Source organism: Mesoplodon densirostris, chromosome 12 (genome assembly GCF_025265405.1).
Source record: "Mesoplodon densirostris isolate mMesDen1 chromosome 12, mMesDen1 primary haplotype, whole genome shotgun sequence".
NCBI classification, from domain to species: domain Eukaryota; kingdom Metazoa; phylum Chordata; class Mammalia; order Artiodactyla; family Ziphiidae; genus Mesoplodon; species Mesoplodon densirostris.
The window spans coordinates 74,131,576-74,151,514 of record NC_082672.1 but is presented as its reverse complement, the minus strand read 5'-3'; the positions used below and the strand labels follow the sequence as shown (position 1 = coordinate 74,151,514).

General features: G+C 35.4%; 1 protein-coding gene across 1 annotated transcript in view; it reads left to right on the top strand.

The window, feature by feature from the left end:
• The window catches only part of EYS (eyes shut homolog), a 1,591,612-nt gene that overhangs the window by 929,136 nt on the left and 642,537 nt on the right, over positions 1-19,939 (top strand). The window contains exons 25-26 of the mRNA XM_060115102.1: positions 603-793; positions 5,424-5,515. Coding sequence (XP_059971085.1) covers positions 603-793; positions 5,424-5,515 — 283 coding nt within the window. The remainder of the gene's footprint in view (positions 1-602; positions 794-5,423; positions 5,516-19,939) is intronic.

Here is a 19,939-nt window from a genome sequence, read left to right as displayed (position 1 = left end):
AACTAGGTTTCATTAATCATATATTTATAAATTTAAGAAATTAAATTGTCAAAGTATTTTGCTAAAAATGTCTCTGTATTTTACTTGAAAGATTAAGGCTAATTAAAACATAACCATTCAGAAAGCAAAAGAAAAACAAAGAGATTTTTTTTAAGATGCTGAGATAATGTAGCATTGTTACAAAAAGGTGGCAAATCCTTTATTTCCCAATATTCTTTCTCAGCCCTCAAATGCCATCAATCAAATTAACAATGATGCAAATCAAAATTTTGTACCAACATCTTATATATACAGTGGATAATGATGTCTTTAGAAAATGTTCCTATTTCTGGTGACCTGTAACATAAAATCTAGGTAAGAGTGTTTGAAGATGGAGACATCCCGAACTTCCAATGAAATTTGATCATGATGCCCCCAGTACATATAAATTATGTCAAACCACTGTGACAAGGGCAAAGAAAATAGGTGCCCAAGCTCGTCATAGGCAGAAAAGAGTCAGGTCAGAGCCATTTCAGAAAACATTATGCTAACGTTATAATGTGATATCCGACTATTGAACATTTACTTCCAAGATAAATTGTATTTTCTTTCTGACTCCACAGATATCAGTTGCGTTTGTTATTATGGAGACTCCTATCTAGAATTTCAGAATGTGTTTTTAAATCCACAAAATAACATCTCCCTAGAATTTCAGACCTCCAACGCCTATGGACTCCTGCTCTACATCAAACAACACTTAGATTCAGGAGACGGACTTTTTATTCAATTATTTATTGAAAATGGTACTTTAAAGGTAAGTCAAATTTATTAACATAAATTTTAGGAAGTTGTTATGATTCACCACTTTAGTGGTTATTATCAATGTAAAATTTAACCTTAAATATGTCTTTTATACTCACCACCAGGCTGTGTGTCCTGTTTTTTTGTAATTTCTTCCTGTTCTGTGTACACTATTTATATATCAAATAGTATATGCTTTGAATAGCTTTTGTTCTCTTCTTTTCTCTATATTTTCCACTTTTCTTCCACAATTATATTTCCCAATTTCTCAATTATAATAATTGCTGCAATTCTTTATAACTTTAATGGCAGACATGATCTGGGAACCCCTGGGAAACCCCAGGTTTCTTTCAAAGGATCTTTAAGGGTAGTACTCTCTTTATAATAACAATAAAATGTTATTTGCCTTTTTTGTACTCATTTTCATAAGTGTACATAGAGTTTTCCAGAAGCTTCATGACGCAATGTCATCCCTCTGATCACTAGTGTAATGTGTACTTATATGTTTTTGTGTTTTAAAAGTCTGTTTTAATTTTAGTATTATACATATTGATAGCTATAACCCAATAAACAAAACTCTTTGGGGCCCTCAATAATTTTTCAGAGTGCAAAGAGATTCTGATATCAAAAATTGGAGACTGCTCACTTAAAACCTGCCAGTCTTTATAACAATCTTCCTTTAAAAGTCCAAAATTACACAGCTAAAGTTTGAAGCCAAGTTTGAATTTAAAATGTGTGTTCTTTTCCCAAGACCATTCTTCCTTAACAAATCACCTCATATTCCTTTTCTAAATACTCAGATTAAGGAAGTCATCAAATCACAACTGCAATAAGGTAATTAACTCAATACAGTCTAGTATATGAAACATGACAACAGTATTTTTGCCTATCATTTCTTTTATGATGTTATTTAAATATGATATGAATTTCCATAAAAGTGTTAGGTACACCTTCTAATTTAAATAAGCCAAGTTGTACAAGTTTGATTTTCTTTAAATACTCATCTTTCTTAAGTAATATAACACATATACATAATTTAGTAAAATGTCTGATATAAACAAATATCAACCAGATGTAGCAGATTAGTACTGGTAGCATTATCTTTATTCATTCATCCATTTTTTCACTCATTCATTGAACATTTATCCATCCCCAGTGCCAGTGCCAGTTTGTGAGGATTCAATGGTAAATAAAACACACTTTGTTCTCATATTGCTTCAAATTGATTACAGATAATAATAACAGGTGAAAATGGAACAAGAACATAGAATTATGTAATGAATAGAATACTATAATGAACCATCAAACGTCAGTCTGACCCTTTAAGATAGGTTTGCTGATCCCTGCTCTACAGCATTTTCCTTAACTAAGACCAGAAATTTCCGTTAGTCTTATAATAAGCAGAAAACATGAAGAGACCAAATGCAAGGAACTATAAAGCACACATAATATTGAGCCCTGATCATGTCCAGCCCATTTTTCTACTCCTAACTCAACTCACAACTCAGCCAGCCCCTCTCACCACAGTGGATGTCTCCAGAGACATGGTGAACCACACCAGAGACTTGTAGAATTATCGGTGAAAATATGTATGAAATAATGGAGAACAGAGATTTCTTTCACTTTCAAGTGGATAAAAATAAATTCAAATTAGTTGAACTAAGACATTTAGGAATTATAAAACTGTAATGGGGCTTCCCTGGTGGCACAGTGGTTGAGAGTGCACCTGCCGATGCAGGGGATGCAGGTTCGTGCCCTGGTCCAGGAAGATCCCACATGCCGCGGAGCGGCTGGGCCCGTGAGCCATAGCCGCTGAGCCTGCGCATCCGGAGCCTGTGCTCCGGAACGGGAGAAAACTGTAATGGGTGAAGAGAGGTGTAGAATTTCTTTCTTTTAGGTTTTATAACAAAGAAAATGTATATATTGATACTTTGTAATAATTACTATAATTTATTGGATTGCAATTACGTGTTGGGCTCCAACTTAAGAAAATATATTAAGATCATGGACTCTAGAGCAAGAATGTTAGAGTTGGAATACCAGCTCGGCCATTTAGGGGTTTTGAGGTCTCGAAAAGTTTAAGCTGTCTGGGCTGGAGTTTACTCACTCATGAAGGAAGGTAGTAAATGTAGGTGTGAGGTTTAAATTAGTAAGTGGATAAATATTGTGAAGTTAGTGTAATACAATTGGTGAATAATTAAAGGCATATAAACTCATAGAAGAAAGCCTGGGACATATTAATCCAATATGAGGAATAGGTATTTCTCTCTGTATCTCACAAAGACCTCACAGGCCAGTGGAGGTTCTCTGAGTGTTCGGTATTACACATGCTCTTTGAACTCTTTCAAAGATGGTAGATCAGGAATTGTTACTCCGTTGTGTCAGTCCAAAATCCATGTTCTTTCCATACCCATCATTGTAATGATTTAAAGGAAATTTCAGTGCTATCCTATCTTTATGATTTTAATATTTTCCTTATTCTGCTATAATTTTTCGAGACTATGCTCCAATTTCCTCATTCATTTTAAAAGTATAATCATATGGGGAATCTTTTTACATTACAATTTTCACAAAAGACATATTATGGTTGAACTCTTCCAGTGATCATAATTTAAGACCTATTCAAATTCTAGAAATGCAGAATTGTTAGTCAATTTTTTTTAGGAAATTTAAGTTTCAAAGATAAATGTAACAATATTGATTTTTAAAACTATTTCATTGGCTCTTTCTAATAACAAGGAGGTAAGCAGATGCATCCATGTTGGGACTCAAATGTCAGTCCCTTCACTTATTAGCTGTTTCACGAATCACTGTGCCTCCCTGACTGGAGCAAATCACTCCCCCTCTCTTTCCACCTCTGAATAAAGAAGGTAATAAAAGGGTAGTACTTACTTAACAGATTTTTTTTTCTTGTTTTTTGTTTTGTAAGGAAGCAATCAGTTGAAACCTATAAATTACTTAAAAAATCCATGGTACAGAGTAACAAGCTCAGTAGCTATTGTTATATATATATATTAAAAGAGCTATTGGGCTTCCCTGGTGGTGCAGTGGTTGAGAGTCCGCCTGCCGATGCAGGGGACACGGGTTCGTGCCCCGATCCTGGAAGATCCTACATGCCGTGGAGCGGCTGGGCCTGCGAGCCATGGCCGCGGAGCTTGTGTGTCCGGAGCCTGTGCTCCACACCAGGAGAGGCCACAGCAGTGAGAGGACTGCGTACAGCAAAAAAAAAAAAAAAAAAAAAAAAAGAGCTATTTATAATAAAAGAAAAAAATCAAATACAATTAATAAAATCATCCATTAAATATTTTTAAACGTGTAACTTTTACATTCCTGAAGATAGGAATTAATAAGACTTAGCTGTACTTGAAAAATAATTTTCTGATATAATTGAACAAAACAAGGAGATTGCCACCCCCCAGACACACACATTGTTGGCCAGTAAATTATCATTTAAACTTAAATAACTATTTTAACTAACAACATAGATCTCCTAGTGATGTACATAAGAAATAGCTAAATTATTATCCATGCTACCAAAAATATTAAATCTGTTCACCTTGATTGCATACTAGACACAGCATAAAAATGCAATAGACAAATGTGGCCTTTTACTTAGTTACACATGGCTTGAGAAGAATGTACAGCCAAAGGTCATGCAACCGATTTTCTGACAAAGTACATGTAGATATATTTGTTTTTGAAAATCTCAGTGCTGTTTAACATAGTTCTTAAAGTGAACTCCCAGTAGATAATTTTATAAAGGAAAGGGACCTTTTTGATATGACCAAATATCATAAAATCTTAAGATATATAGCATTATGTTTACCTTTGGATTACATGTGGGAAGATATAGACATATCAATTTAATGTAGCTGGATGCATAGGAATTATGAAACTCTATGCAACTGTGTTTCTTTAACTTATATGTGGCTTACAGATCTCTAATAGATATGCTAAAGACTATAAAGGTCCTTTCTGAGAAGGAATGGCCACAATATAACTGATATACATTCAGGAACAAGCTATTGAGAAGATGAATAGGCCACTGCAGCCCATTCATGGAATTCGCAGGGGTGTCTGGCCAAGCATATCTACTATAGACATGATTTGCTCCTTTTAAAACCATAACTCAGTTGGTCCAATTAGCAATAATCCCACAAATGGCCATAGCCCCCTTCAATCATCTGGAAGTTTAGGATGAATGATTAACTTTCATAATCTTTATGTTTCCCTTGTGTGACATTAACATTACTGTCTAGATGGTATACACTAGTGTTTGCATTGCTCGCTTGCTAGTATCTAAGGAAAATTGCCTATTAACACTCACTCCCAGCTAGCAGAAGAAGCTGCCTTTCTCCACCAGGCTCCCCAGAATACAAGAAGAGAAAGCAGAAGTGTGTATGTGTGTGTGTGTGTGTGTGCATGTACGTGTACATGTGTATGTATATAATATGTATGCATTTATGTGTTTTAATTCTAGCACTTATTAGTTGCACACCTTGAGCTGTCACTTTAATTTTCAGACTTCTTATCTCTCCAACACAATAAAAATATTACTGGTAAATTGTAATGTTCAATACAAAAATAAGATGTTAATTTCACACTGAAAAACTGTTTGAGGAAATTTTGTTTTTTCCCCATAGTACCACTTTTTCTGTGCTGGTGAAGCAAAATTGAAAAGCATTAACACTACTATTAAAGTGGATGATGGACAAAAGTATACACTGCTTATCAGGTAAGATATACTTTTTATTTCCACTTCATCTCATATGCAGCAAAGACTATTTCTCTGGATATTGTTCTTGCACTTTAAACTGGAGGCTCTCCTGATTAATATTCACATATTCTTGTATGTAAATTAATGTTCATCAAACCAGTCTGTCTTTTCTATATGTCCTAAAATAGTACTGGGGAAAGAATGTTATAGGAATTATATTATCAAGGAATTTACATAAGCAGATTTACAAAAAGAAGCCTTGAAAGCCTCACAATGTTTTACACTTAGAGGAATTGTAAAAACAAACTGGTATTTCTTTTGATAAACAAAGTCAAATATATTCACTGTAGAAAGTGTGGAACATTCAAAAAAACATAAAGAAGAAAAGTAAAATGATCCATTATACGACAATAGATATAGAGTAATGAATGTATATTATTATATTCCTAAAAGTTGCGTTTGAAGTTGACTTTACCCCCCAAATCCTCATCAACATCAGATATAATTTTGCCAATCTGTTAAGTGAAATTGACAGTTTCCCCTAATTTGCATATTTTTGATTTTTAGTAAGGTCTAATTTTTAACACATAGTATATATTATGTGTTTTGCCTCCCTCCACATTTTTTTCTAAATAAGTGATATTTTGAAACACACACCATCATCCTTATCCAGTATGTAGACTAAAGTAAATTATTTGGTTATGGCAATAGGTTATTATTTGGTAAAAATAATTAACTGTTTAAAGCCAAAAAAAGAAGAAGGCAAAGAGGCAAAAAACAGACGCTGGGAAAGAAGTAAAAGGAGAAGTTTTAAGGAAGTCTACCCTCTTTCAGCCAGAACTACCCAAATCCTAATGTCTAGAATCCAGACTCTTAAGGAAAATTAACAGAAAAACAATTTATTAACAACTAAATTGTGGAAAGGATACATCACACATACCTTCCCTGACACTCAAAATGCACGTGTGCATTTTAAGACTCCTGAGATCCTAATTTAATAAAGTGTCGCTTTCTTTGCTTAACTCAAGACATGGACAAAGGACCCTTTAATGTTTCCCTTCAGCATTTTAACCTCTTGAATAACCAATGATGAGGGCAAAGAACTTTGGAAAATGCCATCCTAGCCAAGGTGATAGTTTCCCAAGGCAGGGTGTACCATCATCTGGACAGAAATCAGGTCTATGAACATTGGGGTAACAGTGAGAATTGTATCACAAAAGACATACTTGGACCCTTCAAAAGAAACAAAGACAGTTGAGAAATGGTGGGAGAGACAGAGAGTGCACTAGAAGATGCTGGTCTAACTTGGGGTGTGTTGAAAATGGGTTAAAAATAAATTGAGGACACAGTAATCATAGTTACAGTTTATTAAACACCAATTATGTGTCAAGTTGTAATTCTATTACATATACAAATTTATTCATCTCTAAGAGCAATTTAATTATTAACTTTTATTATAGTTTATTTCATTTTTTATTGAAGTATAGTTGATTTACAATGTTTAAGGTATACAGCACCATGATTATTTTATACATATATATATTATTTTTCATATTTTTTCCATTATGTAGTTTATTATTAGATATTGAATATAGTTCCCTGTGCTATACATAGGACCTTGTTGTTTATGAATTAACATTTTATTATAGTTTTACTGTCATTTCCCAGATGTAGAACTAGGAGATATAGAGGTTAAATACAGAAAAAAAAAAAAAAAAAACAGTGTTTGTAAAGGGCACAATTCCAAGTCTATTCCAAAACGTCTGAATATGTTTTAAGTCATGGGTACAATGACCCACGTTGTAGAAACATAGTATAATTTGATCCCTTATCTTCTTCTACCCTGAAAGAACTGTTGCATGTTCAAGATAAGATAAAGATAAGAATTATAAATGACGTGTCCTGCAAAAAAACCTTCAAGCAGCAAGAACAATATTAATTAACAAGCATTAAACAACCATCATATGCCGGGTGCTTTACAGACACATAATTAACTGAGCATCATTGGGCTGCCATAATAAAGCATCACAGACTGGGGGACTTAAATTACATAAATTTACTTTCTCACAGCTCTGGAGGCTGGAATTCTGAGATCAAGATATTGGCAGGACTTTCAGCAACATGGCTGCAACTACAGATTATCATACTAAGTGAAGTAAATCAGAAAGAGAATGACAAATACCATATATCATGTAAATGCAGAATCTAAAATATGACACAAATGAACCTACCTACAAAACAGAAACAGACTCATAGACATAGAGAGCAGATCTGTGGTTGCCAAGGGGGAGGGGTTTGGGGGAGGGATGGATTGGGCGTTTGGGATTAACAGATGCAAACTATTATATATAGGATGGATAAACAACAAGGTCCTACTGTATAGCACAGGGAACCATATTCAGTATCTTGTGATAAACTATAATTAAAAAGAATATTTAAAAAAAGAATGTATATATATATATATGTAAACACATATAAGTGTGTTTGTGTATAACTTTGCTGTAGAGCAGAAATTAACACAACGTTGTGAATCAACTATATGTCAATAATTTTTTTTTTTAAGATATTGGCAGGGTTGGTTTCTTCTGGCGCCTCTCACTTGGCTTATATATGACTGTCATCTCCCTGTATCTTTGCACCGTATCCTCTGTGTGTCTATGTTCTAATTTCCTCCTCTTATAAAGACATTAGTCATGAGGGATTAGAGCCCACCTAATTGCTTCATTTTAACTTCTTATCTCTTTAAAAACCCTACCTTCAAACAGTCACATTCTGAAGTACTGAGGGTTAGGACTTCAACATATGAATTTGTTATGAGTCCATAACACTCATTTTGCACATTTCAAAGCTGAGGATTATAGAAAGTAAGCAACTTTCTCAAGATAACATGGTGCTAGTCAGTGCAAGGGCAAGATGAGAACCCAGATCTCTTAAATTTTTCTACTATAGCATATCCAGTCTGTGTTTTAAAAGTGACTACATACTCTTTAAAGTGATTTTTAAAAGAAAAACATTACAACATCTCAGGGGTACCTATTTTTTCCCTATCCTCAGCACATGTCACTTTTAAGGATATTTAACAGCAAAAAAAAAATCACTTTCCTTAAAGTTATATAATTATAATTTTTTTTTTTTTGCAATTTACACACACTATTGCTTTTATTTTTATGAAAAAGAAGTTGACAACCTGTCTATATCTGGTCTAAGTTATCTAAATTCAGAAATATTTCTTCACAGGTCCTGGGTTTGTTTGCAGTAATGGAAAATTTATAGAAATATTCATTTTTCTTATTTTTATCATCTATAAAGAACAAAAGTGGAGCTCCATTAATTTTAGTTTCTACACCTTTAAAACATACTTAGAAGTAAAAGGGAAAAAGAAATTTTCAATTTTAAGTTTAAATCAATTCAGGAATGCTGTGGCTATAATTTAATTTTTTTTTTCTGTGTGCACGTTATTCTTTACTTTTTCCTGGATGTGCTGCACAGCATGTGGGATCTTAGTTCCCTGACCAGAGATCAAACCTGCGCCCCCTGCATTGGAAGTGTGGAGTCTTAACCACTGGACCACTAGGGAAGTCCCTGTGGCCATAATTTTTTGACCATTAACATACCCTTTAAAGTAAAGCTAATGGTATGCACACATTTCACTCCCAACTCTACACTCTCATCTTGTTTCTGTTGGATGATGAAGTTCCATTGCATATGAATATAGGAGAAGCATCCTCCCCCACCATGCTCTAGTGGAATTGTGGGGGAAAAAAACAGCAAGGTTGTGCACCGCCTATGAAGAAGGGCTCTCTGAGAAAGACTGAAACAAATACTCTCTGTGAAAAAGTAACTTGAAAAGCTCATTATTTTTGGAACAAGGAAAGACAGGATTTCTGCAGAGAAGCATGGTACATTTAAAAAAGAAACGTATGATTGTTTAACCTAACAAAGGAGGAAGGAAAATATGGAGTGCTTAAATCAGGTGAAATGCACACTGGTATAGTAAAGTAACTAAAAGCACATGTACTAAAACTATTTTACTAAGACATTAGCTAGAGCTGTTGCTCATCTTTTAATGAAAGGGAAAGTACAAATGAAACCAAGCAGTGATGTTAGGCTGCAAAACCACAGCGTATAGTACATGAAGAAGAAAAACAAACACAAATAGGTAAGCATTTGTCACTCCACTCTTGAACATCTTGGTATGCTTAAGGATGAGGTGCTCTGTAGATTATATCAATGGGCTCAGTCATGGGTTCAATTGTGTCTCCAAAGGTTTGCATTGAAGTGCTAATCTCCAGTATCTCAGAATGTGACCTTATTTGAAGATAACATCTTTAAAGAGGTAATCAAGTTAATCTGAGATCATTAGGGTGAGGCTTAATCCCATATGACCAGTGTCTTTATAAAAGAGGGAAATTAGGACACAGAGAGATACATGCACAGAGGGAAGACAGTGTAAAGATAGAAGGAGAAGGCGGTCATCTACAAGCCAAGGAGAAGGACTTGGAACACATCTTCTTCTCGTAGCCCTCAGAAGGAACCAACACTGCTCACATCTTGATCTTGAACTTCTAGCCTGCACAAATGTGAGACAATAAATTTCACTTGTTTAAGCCATCCAGTCTGTGATATTTTGATGAGGCAGCCCTAGCAAAATAATACAAGCTTTCTTATCATCTGGCTTCCTATGTGGTTCCATCAACGGGGAACACTGGAAGGAAATTCAAAAGGCAAGCAAGTGGCATCACTATCTATAATCCCTTGACCTTTGTATGGTGTCCCAAGGGCTGGCTCAGTCCCTCCTGTGAAGGTCTCAGCTCCTGACAGATGGCTCTCCTCCAGGTACTGATGACTCCTTTCTTTCTGGTGGCCTTTAGACACAGAAGTGGTATCAGTGTAACTATGCTGTGGCCCAGGAATACTGTATTATACCTTGTGGTTCTACCTCCAACCACATCTTTATAAAGAGTTCATTTATTCAACCTTATTCAATTTATGCTAGTTCAAATGTGTTTTTGGCTAAAAACATGAGTCTCCTCCAGTCAGCATGGCAGAGAATGGGTAGATGGTTTACTGGTAGGGGGAAGCAGGCATGGAGGTGGCATGTCTCATTTTCCTTGGCATTCTGTTGGCTAGAACTTTGTCATATGAACACACCTAATGGCAAAAGGATCTGGGAAAGTTTTTCTAGCTTTAAATACAGGAAGAAGAGAAATGAGCTAAAACAATGTGTCCTAGACAAGATGAGAAATATTTCTAAAAGGGAAAATAAAATAACTGTCTTTCTTTAGTAATAATGACAAAAAAAGTTTATAATACTTAATAGTTAAATTTCAACTACAGAATTTATATTTCTTTTAATCTTGGTTCTGAGTGGATTACTGGACTTCTTATACAAAGAAAATAGAAATTAATGTATATAATTTTTAATTATTAACTTATTATAACTGCTCAAAAAATGTCTACAATATCATATTACCTGTTGTAAACAATTGCTACATTCCACTGTCTTTCTATGGCTTAAATTATCCCAAGAGATAACTGTCTTGCCTAAAGTATGGTTACACAATGCTTAGGAATGATAAATTATTTCATCTTCACATTGTAAACCTTGAACTTCTTATCTGTTTGAGTGGTAGAAAATAATATAAAAATGCAGCAGATTATGCATTCAAAACACAGAGCAGTTTGAAAGAAATAACTAATTTTATATATAAATGTGTGTATATATATAAACAAACACATTGTGTGTATGTATATAAACACTTATATATACACATACACATACACATATAACATATATATATATATATGTATATATATATATATATATATATATATATATATAAAGATAATTGGAACATTATAACCACAGCAAGCATCAAAGTTTTCTGCTTTGAAGGTATTAATAATAAAGACAAGGACTAGACATGTGTCAACCAAGGCAGGAGTACTGTAGGTCAGATGGCAGGAAAATCAGTGAGATAGAAAAGGAAAGAGAGAGGCTCCCACATCTAAAGAGATGCAAGCTTCTGGCTGATCCCAGGCCTGTCAGACAGTTTGGCTTCAAAAACCAGGCAGTTCTGAATTAAGGTCTCAGTATTCCCAAGGAATTGGCCATGTGGCTGACAAGGTCTTGGTGCTCCAGCCTGGTGTCAGGCCTGAGCCTCTGAACTGGGAGAGCCGAGTTCAGGACATTGGACCACGAGAGACCTCCCGACCCCATGTAATCATAATATCAACTGACAAGAGCTCTCCCAGAGATCTCCATCTCAGTGCTAAGACCTAGCTCTACCCAACAGCCAGCAAGCTCCAGTGCAGGACACTCCATGCCAAACAACTAACAAGACAGGAACACAGCCCCACCCATTAGCAGAGAGGCTGCCTAAAATCATACTAAGCTCACAGACACACCAAAACACACCACCGGACACGACCCTGCTCACCAGAAAGACAAGATCCAGCCTCATCCACCAGAACACAGACATCACTCCCCTCCACAAGAAAGCCTACACAAAACACTGAATCACCCACTGGGGGCAGACACCAAAAACAATGGGAACTACAAAACCTGCAGCCTATGAAAAGGAGACCACAAACACAGTAAGTTAAACAAAATAAGAAAAAAAAGAAATATGCAGCAGACGAAGGAACAAGGTACAAACCTACCAGACCAAACAAATGAAGAGGAAATAGGGAGTCTACCTGAAAAAGACTTCTGAGTAATGATAGTAAAGATGATCCAAAATCTTGGAAATATAATGGAGAAAATACATGAAGCATTTTAATAGGACCTAGAAGAACTAAAGAGCAAACAAACAATGATGAACAACACAATAAATGAAATTAAAAATTCTCTAGAAGGAATCAGTAGCAAAATAACTGAGGCAGAAGAATAGATAAGTGACCTGGAAGACAAAACAGTGGAAATAACTACCTCAAAGCAGAATAAAGAAAAAAGAATGAAAATAATTGAGGACAGTCTCAGAGACTTCTGGGACAACACTAAAGCCACCAACATTCAAATTATATGGGATCCAGAAGAAGAAGAGAAAAAAATAGGGTCTGAGAAAATATTTGAAGACATTATAGTTGAAAACTTCCTTAACATGGGAAAGGCAATAGTCAATCAAGTCCAGGAAGCACAGAGAGTACCATACAGGATAAATCCAAGTAGAAACATGCCAAGACACATATTAATCAAGCTATCAAAATTAAATACAAAGAAAAAATATTAAAAGCAGCAAGGGAAAAGCAACAAATAACATAAAAGGGAAGGAATCCCCATAAGGTTAACAGCTGATCTTTCAGCAGAAACTCTGCAAGCCAGAAGGGAGTGGCAGGACATATTTAAAGTGATGAAAGGGAAAAACATACAACCAAGATTACTCTACCAAGCAAGGATCTCATTCAGATTCGACTGAGAAATTAAAACCTTTACAGACAAGCAAAAGCTAAGAGAGTTCAGCACCAACAAACCAGCTTTACAACAAATGCTACAGGAACTTCTCTGGGCAGGAAACACAAGAGAAGGAAAAGAGCTACAATAATAAACCCAAAACAATTAAGAAAATGGCAATAAGAACATACATATCGATAATTACTTTAAATATAAATGGATTAATTGATGCAACCTAAAGACATAGACTAGCTGAATGGATACAAAAACAAGACCCATATACATGCTGTCTACAAGAGACCCATTTTAGACCTAGGGACACATACACATTGAAAGTGAGGGGATGCAAAAACATATTCCATGCAAATGGAAATCAAAGGAAAGCTCGAGTAACAATTCTTATATCAGACAAAATAGAATTTAAAATAAAGACTATTAGAGAGACAAAGAAGGACACTACATAATGATCAATCGATCTATCCAAGAAGAAGATATAACAATTGTAAATATTTATGCACCCAACATAGGAGCACCTCAATACATAAGGCAAGTGCTAACAGCCATAAAAGGGGAAATTGACAGTAACACAATCATAGTAGTGGACTTTAACACCCCACTTTCACCAATGGACAGATCATCCAAAATGAAACTAAATAAGGAAACACAAGCTTTAAATGACACATTAAACAAGATGGACTTAATTGATATTTATAGGACATTCTATCCAAAAACAACAGAATACACTTTCTTGTCAAGGGCTCATGGAACATTCTCCAGAATAGATACTATCTTGGGTCACAAATCAAGCCTTGGTAAATTTAAGAAAATTGAAATTGTATCAAGTATCTTTTCCAACCACAATGCTATGAGGAATTACAGGAAAAAATCTGTAAAAAATACAAACAAATGGAGGCTAAACAATGCACTACTTAATAACCAAGAGATCACTGAAGAAATCAAAGAGGAAATGAAAAAATACCTAGAAACAAATGACAATGAAAGCATGGTGACCCAAAACCTATGGGGTGCAGAAAAAGCAGTTCTAAGAAGGAAGTTTATAACAATACAATCCTACCTAAAGAAACAAGAAAAATCTCAAATAAACAACCTAACCTTACCCCTAAAGCAATTAGAGAAAGAAGAACAAAAGAAACCCAAAGTTAGCAGAAGGAAAGAAAACATAAAAATCAGATCAGAAAAAAATACTTCCTAACACCATAAACAAAAATAAACTCGAAATGGATTAAAGACCTAAATGTAAGGCCAGACACTATAAAACTCTTAGAAGAAAACATAGGCAGAACACTCTATGACGTAAACCACAGCAAGGTCCTTTTTGACCTACCCCCTAGAGAAATGGAAATAAAAACAGAAATAAATAAATGGGACCTAATGAAACTTAAAAGCTTTTGCACAGCAAAGGAAACCATAAACAAGATGAAAGGACAACCCTCAGAATGGGAGAAAATATTTGCAAATGAAGCAACTGACAAATATCAATCTCCAAAATATACAAGCAGCACATGCAGCTTAATATCAAAAAAAACAAACAACCCAATCTAAAAATGGGCAGAAGACCTAAACAGACATTCCTCCAAAGAAGATATACAGTTTTCTAAGAAACTCATGAAAATATGCCCAATATCACTAATCATTAGATGAATGCAAATCAAACTACAGTGAGGTATCACCTCACACCAGTCAGAAAGGCTATCATCAAAAGATCTAATAAATGCTGGAGAGGGTGTGGAGAAGAGGGAATCCTCTTGCACTGTTGGCAGGAATGTAAATTGATACAGCCACTATGGAGAACAGTATGGAGGGTCCTTAAAAAACTAAAAATAGAAATACCATATGAGCCAGCAATCCCACTACTGGGCATATACCCTAAGAAACCATAATTCAAAAAGAGTCATGTACCACAATGTTCATTGCAGCTCTATTTACAATAGCCAGGACATGGAAGCATCCTAATTGTCCATCAACAGATGAATGGATAAAGAAGATGTGGCAAATATATACCATGGAATATTGCTCAGCCATAAAAATAAACAAAATTCAGTTATTTGTAGTGAGGTGGATGGACCTAGAGTCTGTCATACAGAGTGAAGTAAGTCAGAAAGAGAAAAACAAATACCATAGGCTAACACATATATATGGAATCTTAAACAAAATAATGGTTCTGATGAAACTAGAGGCAGGACAGGAATAAAGACATAGAAGTAGAGAATGGACTTGAGGACATGTGGAAGGGGAAGGGTAAGCTGGGACAAACTGAGAGAGTGGCATGGACATATATACACTACCAAATGTAAAATAGATAGCTAGTGGGAAGAAGCCGCATAGCACAGGGAGATCAGCTCGGTGCTTTGTGACCACCTAGAGGGGTGAGATAGGGAGGGTGGGAGGGAGATGCAAGAGGGAGGGGATATGGGGATATATGTATACATATAGCTGATTCACTTTGTTATACAGCAGAAACTAACACAACATTGTAAAGCAATTGTATTCCAATAAAGATGTTAAGAAAACAAAGTAGAGAAATAAGCCATTTAACCACTTTCCAATAAATAAAGATTCTTTTCTCTAATTAAATATGCACATTATTCATTAACCTTTTCATTAACCACTGTGAGTAGTGTCAAGAAAAACATGCCAGTGGAATAATGATTTTACTTCAACTTGTACAAAATAATGAATAATTGATTCTGCTTCTAAAACGGTATTTACAGAGGCAGCAAAACTTCCCTGTAACATAAACCTACTTTTCTTTCCTTTTCCTCAATGGCATATATTTATTCAACACAAAATATAGTGAATAGGAGTGAAATTGTGTCATTTAATTTTAGAAACTGAATTTTAAAGTGTAATCGGCATAGGTCAGTTAATCCAATTAGTAATTAAGCATTTTAAAAGTTGTAATGTTTAACTCAACTTATACAAATACTCCAATAAATTTTCAATTATCTTTTAGAAACTCTTTTAAAACACAAGTTAAGATAATTAAACATTCAAAAGTAGGAAATTTCCTATCATATTGCTTGAATATCTGAAAAATATTGGCTATTACAAAATTACTGAAATTTATCTCAGAAAAAATTACTTACTATTATTCATATTTTTAGTGAAAGCAGAGGCACCCAGAGCTAGTTTCATTTGTACTTAATATATGCATTAAACATCAGAGTTTCTGTTGGTATGTTTTTTCCTTAAACAAGGCATTAGTCATTGCTCCATGGAAATTAAGGCTGAAACTATGCAGCTGAGATTGGGAATATTTTAGGTGAGATCATCCGCAGAAAGTGCAGACATTATTGCCAGCAGCATCTGGCAGCTACATGCACGTGCATTTATGGTGAAGCTATCATGTTCAGGTATTCTTACCACACACCCAGGATATAAAAACTCACAGTACACAAAAGACAAAAGCCTGAGTCTTTTTTTAGGAAAAAAAATGATTTCAGAATATAGTTTTGAGCATTTTTTTAAACAAGATAATATTATAGGCTAGAAATAGACAAGATCATAAAGTAGAGTTGACTTCTTCCATCCAAATGCATGCTCTTAGTAGGTAAGAAGTGATGGATGAATCCTGACAATTCAGTGACAACTACTGAGCCAGCCAAATGCATGGTTCTTTAGAGTCACAATTATCTATGGAAACAAAGGCTAGCAAAGCATAAATACAGATTTTCACAGGTGACCATTTATTACCCATGTTCTTTAATTTGCCCTGATATCTGCCTTGATTTAGATGCTGATTTGTGCTTTGCTCTGTAAGAAAGACACTCTGATGTAAGTGAAAGTTGAAAATTTTGACTACTTGAATTTTCCTGCTGCTTAATAGACAGCTTGACTCACAGCTTGTCTTTCTGGCTTGCCTCATTTTCCTCTCAACTTGCCAAGAAGTGAACTCTGTCTCCTGTGCTAATATAAACATAACTGAAAACAAACTGAAAGTGGATAGTTCATAATTTTAATATTACATATAAGAATATGAGACTAAAGAAAGGTCTTGCCAAAATAGATAAAACGAGGTTATGCCAGTCATGATTCTGCAAAACCTCTCTGTTAAATATTTAAGTGTAAATGTAAAAATAAGATTAGGGCTGTCTTATTAAGAGAAACTTGAAATATTGAAGACAGTTGTTGAATGATGAATTTTAATTCTCGCTAAAAACCTAAAAAACTATGATTCAATTTGGTGCATTTTGAAATGCTAAATACATGATACACTGAATTTAAATCTTTACATTTCTGATTTTTTTTTTTTAAGTAGACCACCATGGTATAATTAACTTACCAAATCAATGTCAGAAAAGTTAAATGTTGGGAGTCACTTGTGTGTTGGAAGGTGAAGTCACTTTTGAAAAATGTTTAGAATAATCATCATTATTATTTCTGAAAATTGACATAAACCAGCTCCTTTCACAAATATTTTGGATTCCTTTCACAAGTTGAAAATGATTTATTTCTTTAAATATTATTTCTAAAGTTGCTTCTAATAATGGAAAGTGATTTTGTGGAAAGGAGTTCCAAAGCATAACTAATGCTTTGCTTTAATGTGAAGTGTCATTGTATATTCATTGGGATGAATTCAGAATCGAAAACCAGAGCTTACCTGGTGGTGCAGTGGTTGAGAGTCTGCCTGCCGATGCAGGGGACACGGGTTCGTGCCCTGGTCCGGGAAGATCCCACATTCCTCAGAGCAGCTGGGCCTGTAAGCCATGGCCGCTGAGTCTGTGTGCTCGGAGCCTGTGCTCCTCAACGGGAGAGGACACAACAGTGAGAGGCCCACGTACCAAAAAAAAAAAAAAAATCTTTACAGTCCGCCTTCCAAATCCATGGCTGCGAAACCTGCAGATACAGAGGGATGGCTATACAGTGCCATTTAGTGTAAGGGACTTGAGTATCCGTGGATTTTGGTATGGGGTGGGGGCCTGGAATCAACCCCTTTGGACACTGAAGCACAACTCTACTTGCTTTCTTTAGTTGTGTATTATCAGCTTTAAGATATGTAAAATTTTTCTGTTGTCTTCAAACTTTTTTGAAAAGGATCATCAAATATCTTTTTCTAGTATGGTCTTTTTTATAACCAGAAGAAATTAAAGATAGCAGGCTTCAAGTGAAATCAATATAACAATAGCAAAATTAAGTTTTAAAGTAGTATTCTAACTGAGCAGTGAGGCACCCAGCCAAAAGGGTCTCCACAATTCATTTCCTAGAGCCCACATGGCGTGATATGGTATGTATATTATTTATGTTGTCCACATGAATCTCTCCCCACGTTGGCTTTCCTTAAAGTTGTCAGTTACCTGCTGCTTTAGCTCACTCTCTAAGTGACCTCGCAGGTTAAAGCCTCATTGATCACCACATGCCATTAGGAATGAATATATTAGGGCTGCATCTGTAGATTCAGTAGCAGAAAAATTCTAGGAACCATTGAAATGTTAATTCCTCGATAATCCTCTCTGACAAGTTTATTTCTATGGTAACTAATTATCATGCTCCTGTGAAGAAACACTATGCTAATGATTTGCCCAAATTTATGCTAAAAAAGGTTTTGTTTCCTTTTAGAAAAAGATTAAACTTTTGCAAGATTTTTTAAAAATGATGTTTGGAACAGTGTGAGGATATTGTATAAGATGTTTCTCTTGAAGAATTTACCAAATTAGAACAAATTAGGGATAGCAGTTCTCTAATTGTCAAAAACAAAATAAGTGTGTCCTAGAAAACCCGAAGAGTTACGCATAGCTGGAGACTTATGTTGTTAACACTGGAAGCCATGGCAGGGTAAGTGGCTGAGAGGGGAAGCAGGGAGATTATGAGAGAATACCAAAGTCAGAAGGAAAGGACTTGAAACAAAAAGTGAGTCCCTCTAACTACTTAGAGGGCTTGACGTACTTCTGTCCAAGGCCAACTCCTCCCTTTGTACCCTTCTCTCCATCAACTTTCCTTCTTGCTTTATCCATCTTTCTCTCTCTGCTGGACCATTCCCCTGAAAATAAAAGCAGGCTTTAGGGATAGCCCTACTGGAACACAACACTATTGAGATCTTATTTTTCTTTTATTCTGCTCATCTACAGAGCCAATCATCTCAAAAATTTGCTACACCTGCGATTTCAGTTTTGTCACCTGCTATTTATTCTTCAATCCAATCAGATTTCCATGACACTGCTTTGTCAATATGACCTGTAACTAGGGAGTTTTATCATGCAAACTGCTAGTCTTTTTAGAGTGAAAAGGGTGCTGTTAATTATCACCCAGGACAACACATATAAACAGGCACTATTCAAAACCCCAGTAAACACTTTTTCTGTCTTCATTGTACTATGCATTTCAGTGAAAACACTCTGTGTTCTCAAAATCATTTATTCTTTCTGTTTTGAAAAGAGGAAACATGTAGTACCCCTTCTATCTCAGTGGCCAATTTTCCTTCTCTTCTTATACCTGTTTCAGCTTAGACTTTTCATCTGACTTCCAGACTCACATACCCAAACAGCTACATAATACCTTGTCTTGTTAAGTCTCATCTCAATCTTAAACTTAACACTTCTAAAATAAAATCCCTCACACCCTAACCCCTATCAACCCACCTCTAGTCTCTACGCCCCTCCCCACCCTTGTCTGCCCATGGCCTTTCATATCTCAGCAAATAACTGCCTTCTTCTTATATACCGAGACTCCTCTTTGACCTCTTCCATCATTTTATTATTTACCACCAAGCCCTACCAGAAAGTCCTTTCCGAAATTTCATCTTTCATCTGCCCAATTATCTCTCCTCTGAAGACATCCTGGCCCAAGTCTGTCTTTTTTTTTTTTTTAATTGTACTATTACAGTTCTCCATTGCCTGATTCTAAACATTCATCATGCTTTGGGCAGGGTGATTCAAAGTATGCTGTACTGTATCGAGTCACTTTTATTTGAAGTTTCTTCAGTAGCTCACCTTTATGCTGAGAATGAAATACAGACTCTTTGCATTGCCAATAAGAGCCTGCACAGCTGGGTTCCTGCCCATCTTCCTCTACTCACCGGGCACCTGCCTGCA